Below are 11,155 nucleotides of genomic sequence, written 5' to 3'. Positions count from 1 at the left end.
TCAGTCTTAGCACCTATCCTCCAATTTCTCATACCTTCAGCACTCCTATGTTTCTTTCTCATCTTCCTGAAGTCTAAAGGAGGAAAAGATATTTTATTGTCTTCTGTAGACATACACTAAATGTGGTAGGGGAAACAATTATAAAACTTTCAAGGCTTAACTTTGAAAGGGCATTTCTGAAGCTTTGCCCCTAGAATGCTCTCCAGTCGCAGTATTTCCACCAGCTCAAAGTAAACTCTTTGTCAAAAATGAGATGACTCAACTCTAGGAGGAGCTAAGCTCTTTGCCTGGTAAATCTTGATGTCTGGGTACAAGGAATTTCCCTAGGCATAATGTGGCCTCACACCCCCTTCTAGTTTGGAAAACAGGTACTGGGTAAACACCACCTCAACCCCAGAAGCTCTGGCTGCAAGAACTGTAGGGAGTCACTACGTCTTGCGTCATCACGTGCTGCGAAGAGGGTGGGGCCCTCCTGGGAACTGTGAGGGGCGGGGCCAAGCAGGTGGGGCGGGGCTGGAGCCCGGGGCGGAGCTGCGCGGGGTCGCGGCTGCGGAGGAGCGGGCTCTCCGAGGGCGGCAGCGCGTGTGTGCGGTTCCCCTCGACGCTCAGTGCCCCACGCGTGTCCCGGAGAGGCTAAGCCCGGAGCGACCCGGAGGACGGACTGGTGGACGGACTTGGGGGTGGCAGCCCGGCTGGGGTCTGAGCGGAGCGGCAGCACATCGCCTGAGCAGGGTAGCCTTTGAGCACCGTCGCTCCTCCTGACCCTCGGGACCGGGCGCGGCTGGCGTGCGGGTTCCCTCTCCGCGGGCAGCCCGGGCAGCCCCGCGTCCCCTCTGTCGCCCGCACCTGCGCATCGCGGTCGGTCCCGCCCTCGGCGGTGGCGGCTCACCTGGGCGCAGCGCGGGCAGGGCGCCGCCTCCGGGACGCAGGTGGAGCGGGCAGGGCGCGGGCACCATGAGCAGCGGCGCCAACATCACCTATGCCAGCCGCAAGCGGCGCAAGCCGGTGCAGAAAACGTGAGTGACGGCGGGCAGGCGCGCTCTGCGGGTGCGGGAGGTCCCCACGCGTGCAGCCATCCAGGAGCTGGGTCTCAAGCAATGCATTAAAAAAAAAAATCCCTGCTTTCGGGCGCCTGCACCTTGTAGCTCGGCGACCTTCCCTGACCCTGATACGTTGACAGCTCTGACCTACCTAGTGCCGCTCTGGCTTAGTTAAGCCTGCCTGGAAATCCTCCACTCTAGATCTCCACCACCGTGAGCTTTAGGGGACACGGAGGATGAGTAGACAGCTCACTGAGGTGAGACGGTGGGCAGAGCTAAACACGTGCTGTCTTGAAGGAGGGGACCTGTGCCTTTGAAGGAATTCCTTTCCGTTCTTAGCGCCTAGCTTTCTGTTTTGCTCTCCTTTACTTCCTAGGCAGCAATTTTGCAGGACTCGGTGTAGGCGCAGAATTGGTAGCAGGTTGGAGTTTGCAGTGGACAGGTGCCCTGGCTGGTTGGCGCCTTGGTGACCTTCTTAGGCACTCTTAAGTGAAGCTTTCTTCCTCCTTTTGGAGTGCTTTTAGGGTCTATAAAATTTTAAAACATTAAAAAGAGGAAAAAGAACTAGACTGGCTTGTAAGTTATTTCTACTGTCTACCTGTAATTCATTTCCCCTCGCTTAAAAACTTTGGCCAATTCTGACAGTGATTACAGACTCTGGTCTTCTTTTTTTTTTTTCTATTGGCTATTTGTCTCAGATGGGAGATATTTATAAATATTTTTTCTTAGAGAAGAGATCCATGGGTTTCTTAGAGAAGAGACAGGGTTCCGTTTAGGAGTTGGCTGTATTGAGGCATTCATTCATAATTATCTTGGAGTTTCCACAACTTACCATTTCTTAGTTAAAGAATAAAATAAAATTATTTTAGGAGCACTCTCAGGCAATCAGAAGTGTGCATTTTGCTTGAAACCTGACAGCTATCATCAAGTGAACAAAAAAAAAAATAACATCTTAAGATTTATACACTGTTTACATCTAGTTACTAGCTTAGACGTTGGGTTATTTGTGGATTTTAATTCCCCTAAAGAATTTCAACTGTTCTAGTTCCTCAAATCTTGACTTACAAATTAATATTGAGAGGAGATGTTCCTGTGTAAAGCTAGTCTGATCAGAATTTGGAAGGTTTATGGTGCACTTTAAAGGACACAAATATCGTTGACTCAGCAGTTTTCCGCCCCAGCAGTTCTTTGGTCCCTGGCTTTCAGTGCATCGCTATTTTGTAAAATGTTTTCTTTTTATTAAAACATGTTTGCTCAGTTTGACTTTGTTCCTGACGGTTAACGTTTCAGAGGCTTTCAAGTGCTTGTTCCCCATTTTCATTAATCGTAATACTAACTCAGCATGAGATGAAAAATCTCAGATGTTAGGTACATGGGCATAAAATCTGAAGCTCGCCATGAGTGTTTTAGTAACTGATTTTCATTGTGTTACTGAGGACATAAACTGCTTTCTATACAAAGTTCACCATCTTAGATGTTATTCATTATAACGTTGAATGTTTTTAGTTTCTAGTTAATAGAGAGACCTTCCCTTTTAACACAACAGTTCCCTTTAGATTAAGAGACACCTTTTATTATATTGCCTCGCTATTTGTATTTGATAATTTCTTACAACTAAACTGTTGTCCCCACTAACTTTTATTTTATTTGGTTCTTGACTTCTGTTTATCAGATCTGTACAGAGCACCTTTAATCAACTCTTACCCTTCATATATGCCTTAAAGGTTATCACTTTGCTTTGTCGAAGACTTTTAGTGCTGGCACTTAGATCCTCCAGTGAAAGTACTTATATTTCCCTCCCTGAATAGAAAATAGTGAACTTTATAATACACGTAATCAAAGTTTACCCTTAACAATTAGACCATTGAGCTTTAATATGAGTCTTTAAGTTAAACTACTTAGCTGGTGTGCAGTGAGGCCCCAAATACCTCAGTTTTAGGAAAAACACAAAGATGTGTTGACCTTGCTTTCTAATTTAATTAACTCGGACCCTTTAAGAGATAGCCGTTTTATACAGAGCATATGCTCTGTAATTCTATAGTGTTAAGAAAATGTATATTTATATAATATAAATTTATATAATATATTTAAATGTATATTTAAATATACAGTTCCATGAAACTTTGGAGTAGAGTGACATGATTTTTAGCCTGAAGCTCTTTTAGTCTTCAAATGAGGATCTAGATGCAAAATAAGCCCCCTCTAGTGGCTGGTCTCACCATGACAGTTATCTGTAGTAGGAAGTTGGTTTGAAATGTGTTCAGTTTCATGCCAGTAGTGTTTTGTATATGCTGCACTGTGAATAACTGTTTCCTTCTTCTTCAGTGCAGTAAAAGTTAGTAAATTAAGAGATCCGAAGCAGCCCGTATCCTCATCCTCAAGGACAGAATTTTCAAAGACCAACCTGGGAATAGAATCTTCCGAGATGTGTCTTAGCTAGTGGTCCTACATTTAGTGTCTGTTTTCACTTAAACCCTGTTCTTGCTTATTCTCTTTGGAGAGGAAAATGTTGTGTGCATTTGTTTAGCTATTCCATCTTATGAAGGTGGTTGAATGAAATAGAAGATGGAACGATCTCCTCTGGTGATTAAAACTTTAAATATATTTTTGAAGCTTTTATTGATACAGAAACTGTCTTACTGCTACTGTAGTTTAGGATTGTTAGCAAATAGTAGCTGTTCAATAAATAAAATCTGCAGTTGTGGTCTTATTCAAGCCAGCCATGCCAAGGGTCTCATGATCTGCTGCTAAGGTACACACCAATGACAACTTTTACCTTATTAGTATTCTGGAATGCTGAAGTAATATGTAAGCCCTCCCTCCATTCTATTAAAACATTGTGAGCCTCATCTGTATAATAAAACTTACTAAGAGTGTTGTTACAGTACACAATACTAAATTTTCCATAGAGCTATAGTATGGTGCCCTTTTCTAGAGAGCACTTAGAATTAAAGGACTTTGCAGATAGGTATTATTTTTCATTTTCTCTCATATAGGATTATTGAAAGAGTATCTGTGCTGAGACTGTGGATGTGCCTTACACTAACCTCTAGGTGGGTCTAACATGCGGGCTCACATCAACCTGAACAAAATAAGCACCAGATTTAAACTAAAGGAGGAGACCTGGTTTCTGCCTGCTGTTAGTCAGGTCTCCTTTGTTATTGTTGTTTGTCTGTATTCAAATTCTTTTTTTCATACAATATATTTTGATCATATTCTTTCCCCTCCTTCAACTCATCCCAGGTCCTCTCCTCTTCCTGACCCACACCATTTCATGTTCTTTCTCTCTCCCTTTTCTTGGTCAAGTTAATTATTTTATTATTATTATTATTATTATTATTATTATCATTATTATTATTAAGACTAGCAGGACAATCTCCTCCACTTATAACTAAACTAGAAAAAAAGAAGACTTCTGGAGATCCAAGTGGAGAGGTCTGTTCTTTAAGTACTGCTGGTTATGTGTTGAAGGCGTGAATCGGCACATACAGACACTAGAGAATCTTACTTTCCCCAGCCACTGAGCAGTACAGTCTCCTTCCTGTGCTTAGTTAACACCATTAGTTAGAAGTGAGCACTATACAGATCTTTAACAGTATTCTCCTACTTCTAAACTCTAAAAACTATTTGCTTTGCTTAGCAGTGTCATACAGCAAACATTGCTGTTTTTTCCCAGTATGTTCTGATAGGAGCATTGAACACAGACTTTTCCATACATAGTTTAATCTCATTTTCATAGTAGTACTATGGAAATAATGTTATCACTTCTGTCTTATGCCACTGGGACCTAAGGTACACATTCAAAGTCGGTTCAGGTAGTAAGTTCTTAGCCTTGGTGCAGGACTGTTGAGATGAACAGGTTAATCACTGTGCACGATGGCCCCTGTCCTGGGCCTTGTCGGTTATCCACTGCATCTTCTCTAATAGCACTGAGGCAGAAACAGTTGATTGCCACTTCAGGACTCAATCTGTACCTGCTCATCGCTTGCTTCTGTATTCATGTCCTTTTTCTTAGCGTCCCCCAACCCCCGTTTCCCTGCACGGGTACACACATCTCCCTGTGAAGCACTTTGAATAACTGCATGTTGTTCTACTGAGTACCTTCGGTATTTTCCTTTATAGGGCACATTCTGTCACTTCTAACATCTCAGTAATTTAACTGGTGTTTCAGAGAATACCCCGGAGATTTGTAAACTCTTACATAAATGTGTTATTTCCATAGGACAAACCTGTTTAGGTGGAATTTTGGGGGACAAGGGTTTATATACTTCTAAGGATGAACCATGTGTTACAGTCAGATACAGTGTCAAATTAGATTATAAAATTTTCGTGAATAACATCCACATTGTTTGTCAAAGAGCCATGTCTGTATCCATGTATTTTACATAAAAATATTATGAGTTTTGCAAGCAAGTGATGGAGGTGGTTGAGCTTGTATGTTGGAACTGTGCTTATGTGCAATAGTAGGATTTTATGTTTCCTGTATTGACTTGACTTTGTCTAATATTTTTCAGCTTCTTAATTTGTTCTTTTTTCTTGTTCTGAACTAAATTCCTCTAAAATGCGTACACATTTTAAAAGTCAGTAATGTGCACACAGTGCCTGCCATCTTGCGCTCAGTGTGCTGGGCCTTGTCTTTGGTGCCTTTCGTGAGGACATCAGTTTTCCGTCTCTCCTGAGTTTGCTTCATTTCTTCCTGATCTCACCTCAGAGTTTTGGATTAAATATGCTTTCAGCCTCTCGTTGTTTTTGACTGTGTAAAATTCTTTGTTGTTGAGCTAAGTAATGTTCTGTGATTACATGTCCCTCCCACTCATATACACTGGTCGTTTACACTATTTTCCATTGTCATGTTCTTTACCATGTGGGCGCAATGTCTTAGATGTGTGAGAGACAGGATTTCTGCCCTTGTTTTCCTTTATTTCTGAAGGAGAATGGTAGCTCCAGAAACTGTTGTATTCTGGTGTTATGAATCCAGAATGTCCTGCCTATATTTAACACCTGATTTAGAGATCTGCACCTCTAGAAACTCTTGCTCACCACTGCTAAACCACCTCCATCACTGAGCAATGGATTATACGTGTTTGCCGCACTCTAGAGTATGTTTGCTCCTGGTAAGAGAATCAGAATTGCTGCATTTGTCTTTGCAGGGACCAGGGCTTCCTGCATAGTAAGTATTTGAGGTTTACTAAATTACCAGTTGATCATCCCTTAATATTTTCCTGGTCTTATCTTGGTAATTGTGGTATATTGGATCTGTTATGTGGGCTCAAAGAGTAATACTTAAAAAAGAACATGCAAATACTTAAGAAATAGGGAGAGAAAACATTCATCCTAATCTTTTCAAGATTACCTACAGAATCATTATTTCTAGACCTATTTAATTTTTTTGGCTTTTTAAATATGTGCTTCTTGTGTAAGAACCTGCTATTTACACATACATCTCTCCTTAACTAAAACCAACAGTAAAGAACCCATCACAGCTAGAAAGCAGCAGCAGGACACTGGAAAGAGAGTCTGACTCAGTGGAGCTTCCAGGTAGAAGTCTCAGAAGGTTCTGTGGATGCCTTTTGTCTCATATAGGGAAATAAAACATCAAGCTGAACGTAGCCTAGCAATGAAATTCATCTTTATGCCATATACCACTCATCATTTTAAAGCAAGCACAGAGTTTATGATGATTAGCATTTGAAATTCTCATTCAGAGATCAATGCCCTTGCACTAGAGCTGGGGGGACAAAATGAAGAACGCATGGAACCAAGAGTTGAGTGTGTTTTCTGTTCTCTTCATCTTGAAATTATTCCTCTACTGTGTGTGTGTGTCTGTATATACGTGTACGTATGCACATGTATTGTACATGTATGCAAGTGCACATGGAGGCCAGAGTCAGGAGTCTTCTTCAGAATTTTTTTTCCTTTGAGAATTTGATACAGTGTATTTTGATCATATTCATTCCTTCCCAAACTCCCTCCAGATCCTCCCTACCTCTACCCACCCAAGTACCTCTCATCCCTCCCGCTCTATGTGTGTGTGTGTGTGCGCACATACTCAATTTTAATATTTGTTCTTCACATCCCAACTACAATTTCCTCTAACTCTACTCCTCCCAGCCCTTCCCCACACCCCTCTTCCCTAGACTCACTCCTCCATTTCCCTCCCAAGGGAAAAAAAAAAAGAAAAAGTAGACCTCCCAGTGATGTCAACCCAAGAAATTGCAATAAGACGAGGCACAAATCCTCATCCATATCAAGGCTGAACAAGGCCACCCAGTGGGAGGAAAAGTATCCCTAGTGGAGACAAAAGAGTCAGAGATAAGCCCCCCCACCACCACCACTGTTAGGAGTCCCACAGAACAGCAAGCTGTGAGGCCATAAAATATATGCAAAGGTTCTAGCTCAGACCTATATAGGGTCCTTGGTTGTTGCTTCAGCCTCTGAGAGGCCCTGTGAGTCCTTAATTGAGTCTGTGGTCAGTGTTCTCATGGTGTCTTTGACCCCTCCAGCTTTTTACAGTCCTCTCAGTTTTCTTCAGGGTTCTCTTGGCTTCACCTAGTGTTGGTTTCTCATCTAGCTGGCCAAGACTCCGGGGTGTGTGTCTTTCCATTGTAGAAAACTTGATTTTCTTTCTCCCAGTAGCAATCAAGTAACAGTAGCTTCTCAGCTGGAGGTAGGATCTCACGTTGACCTCCTCTCCTCTCTGCTAGGGCTTTGTCTGGCTTGACCTTTCACAGGACTTGGACATGTTGTCACAGTCTCTGTGAGTTGATACGTCCTCTGCCCTGTTATGTCTGAAGCCATCCACTGCCTTTGACTCTTGGGAAATGTTTGTCCCTTCTTTCACATAGATCCCTGAGCCACGAGGGGAAAGATGTGTTATAAACATCCCAATTAGGGTTGAGCACACTTTTAGACTCTGTGTTTTTGCTACATGTTTGCCAGTTGTGGGTGTGTCCGTTCATGGCTGTCTACTAGAAAAAGAAGCTTCTGTGTCAAGAGTTGAGCAATGCGCTTATCTACGGGTGGAGCAATAAGTCATTAGGAGTCATTTTATTGCTATGTCCATTTAAGAGTAATAGGTTTTCCCCGAGGATCCTGTCTACACAGGTTCTTGGGCTCATACATGGTGTCAGGCGCAGGCTCCGTCTCATAGAGCAGGTCTGAAATCCAATCAAAAAGAGATTATCACTGGTTCTGTATTGAGGTCATAAAAGTCACTGTGATAACTGCATAGCTAATCTTAGTCTTCGTGAGAAGACTAACTAAAATCTTTAAGGAGAATTAAGGAAGTAGAAATTGGCGAATCTGTGCTTACCAATATGTAAATGATTAACTAGGTAAGTCACTAGACATTACACTCTCTAAAGCCAAATGCATGCTTACTAGTAGTTTTTCTAGGTAAAAATTGCCTTAAAATATTTTTCTACTTAAAGGCTCTATCAGTATGAAAATACTTCCGTTTTATTTGTACAACTCAGTGGCTTTAGTATATTTTTAGATGAATGCTATGGGTTTCTTTGTATTATTGGCAGAGCTTGGTATTATCTGACACTTACTTTATAATTGTGCTTATTTCATAATTTCATAAAAGTGAGAAAAGAAAAGTTGGGCGTCAGTGTGGTAAGTGGGTTTATTGAGAAATACGTGATGTTTCATGGGTGGAGAGGTCCCTGAGAAGATGTTTTAATGTGATAGACACTTTTGTTCTGTGTTCTCTAAAGGTTTTTCGTATTGTTTGTTTTTCAGAGTAAAGCCTGTCCCTGCTGAAGGAGTTAAGTCAAATCCTTCTAAGCGACATAGAGACCGGCTGAACACAGAGTTAGACCGCCTGGCCAGCCTGCTGCCCTTCCCACAGGATGTTATTAATAAGCTGGACAAACTCTCTGTTCTTAGACTCAGCGTCAGCTACCTGAGGGCCAAGAGCTTCTTTGATGGTATGTCAGTGCGGTTGACTTTTATAGCAATAACTCAGAGAATACTAATGTAAGATATGGTCCTTTTCATGTTAGTAACTATAAAAAATATCCAGGAGCACAAATGTTGTATTTATTGCTGTAGAAAATAATGAAGTGACAAAGCTACATTTGTTACAGTTATTAACTCTCCTGTCTCATTCATCAGACATTTGGATGATACATGGTATCATTCTTTGAAAGTCAGGTATTTAGAAGTTATACTCAGGTATCATTTTTTTAAAAAAAGAAATAATAAAATATTTTAAGACTGTGATTGAGGCTGGGGCTGTCTTAGTGCACAACAGAGGATTTGGTGGGTAAACATGACTGTCTGAGTTCAAATCTCAATACCCACTTAATGCATTGCCTTGCGTGACTTTAATCTTAGCACTGTGGGAACAGAGACAGGACTCTGGGCCTGCTAGTTGCCAGCTCATTTGCAGGTTCAGTGGGAATAAGGCAGGAGTGATAGGGAAGGATGCAGAAAGTCTTCCTGTGGCCTCTGCATGTGGGCATGCAGGCAAGTGCACATGCACCCCCCGACACATACACACACACACTCAGACACACATACTTTCTCTGACATACATATACACTCTCCTTCTCCCTCTCCCTTTCCTTCTCTGTCTTTCTCTGTCTCTCTCACACACATATACACACACACACACACACACACACACACTTTCTCTGACATACATATACACTCTCTCCCTCTCCCTTTCCTTCTCTGTCTCTCTCTGTCTCTGTCTCTCTCACACACATCTCTCTTTCTCTCTCTCTCACATACACTCTTTCTCTGTGACTTACACACATATACACTCTCTCTCTTTCTCCCTCCCTCCCTCCCTCCCTCCCCCCCCCCGTCCGCCCTCCCTCCCTGACACACAAAAATTAACACACACTCTCTCCTTCCTCTCCCCCCCAACACACAGGAGATAGTAATATATTGTTCCCATAGTTTCTGTATGTGAATTCATTTAGCCTTTCAAAATTATATGGACTTCTACAGCTTTATATTAAAGTACGTTAGTATCACGAAAATGTAGTTAAAATGGTTTATGGTCAGAAAGAACACTTAAATATGGAATCAGTAGTGTCAGGTTTCATTTTTCACAGTGCCATTGACAAACTATTTGACTTTAATTGTGCCAAGGAGCACCTTGTGCTTTAGGCATGGACTCAGCTGTGAGGGGGGCTGTGAGGCTGTGAGTGGGGGCTGTGGGCGGGGCTGTGGGCCCGGGCGGGGGGCCCCGCCCCCCCGCCCGCGGCTGTGTGACTGTGTGGCTGACTGCTGTTTATTACATATTAGTCATCCAGCATTTTATCACCACAAAACTTTTAAAATGGAGTTCCTATTTCAAATTAATGTTCTAACATATTTTGTCATGCAAAATAATTCCTTAATAATCTTTTTCATGGATTCTGGGGATTTGTACTCAAGATGTCATGCTTAAATAACAAGGAATCTTCCTTGCTAAGCCATTTCCCAAGGACCTTATTTTTTCTTTTTATGTTTGTAAACCACAGGTTGATTTATTAAGCAATATGCTTTTGAAAGGACCATATTTTTTCACAAATTTTAGTGAATGGATTAGTAGCAAGATCTCAAACTGTGTGCTTATACGTCACTCAGCATCATAGTGAGATGCAGAAGTTTCCCCTTCTGCAAATTCAGATGATGCTAGTGGTGGCCATCCAGCTCCCCAGGCAGCACCTACTCGTATCTGTAATGTGCCCTAGAGGACTGCAAAGACAGTCATTTCTCTTCAGATTTATCTTTATGTGATTTGATGTTTCTGATTTGAGCAACTTTTGCTTTCGTGGTTGTGTATTTTCTTAAGGCGTGTAATTTTAACAATAGTATTCTGTCGGTGCACACAGACACCCAGCAGAGTGGTTTCCTGTGGTCTGCAGTGTGCATCAAATCTCACAGCAGTGATTTCATTTAGTCTGTAGCGTACACTGACTCTTACTGTAGTCATTCCGTGTGGTTTAGAGTGGACACTGAGTTCTATAGTAGTGATTCCATGTGATCTGTAGTGTACAGAGTCTGACAATAGTAATTCCATGTGGTCTGTAGTGTACACCAACTCATACAGTAGTGATTCCATGTGGCCTGTAGTGTATAGTGACTCATATAATAGTGATTCCATGTGATCTATA

The 11,155-nt window shown here is 42.0% G+C and overlaps 1 protein-coding gene across 1 annotated transcript in view; it reads left to right on the top strand.

Moving 5' to 3' along the window:
* Positions 1-911: 911 nt before the first annotated feature.
* Ahr (aryl hydrocarbon receptor) overlaps positions 912-11,155 on the top strand; it is a 36,618-nt gene continuing 26,374 nt past the window's right edge. Inside the window, exons 1-2 of the mRNA XM_028768823.1 lie at positions 912-1,016; positions 8,784-8,971. Of these exons, the coding sequence (XP_028624656.1) occupies positions 955-1,016; positions 8,784-8,971 (250 nt within the window). The 5' untranslated portion in view covers positions 912-954. The remainder of the gene's footprint in view (positions 1,017-8,783; positions 8,972-11,155) is intronic.

Source organism: Grammomys surdaster, unplaced genomic scaffold (genome assembly GCF_004785775.1).
Source record: "Grammomys surdaster isolate TR1022 unplaced genomic scaffold, NIH_TR_1.0 188, whole genome shotgun sequence".
Classification (NCBI taxonomy): domain Eukaryota; kingdom Metazoa; phylum Chordata; class Mammalia; order Rodentia; family Muridae; genus Grammomys; species Grammomys surdaster.
This window is presented reverse-complemented; position numbering and strand designations above follow the sequence as displayed.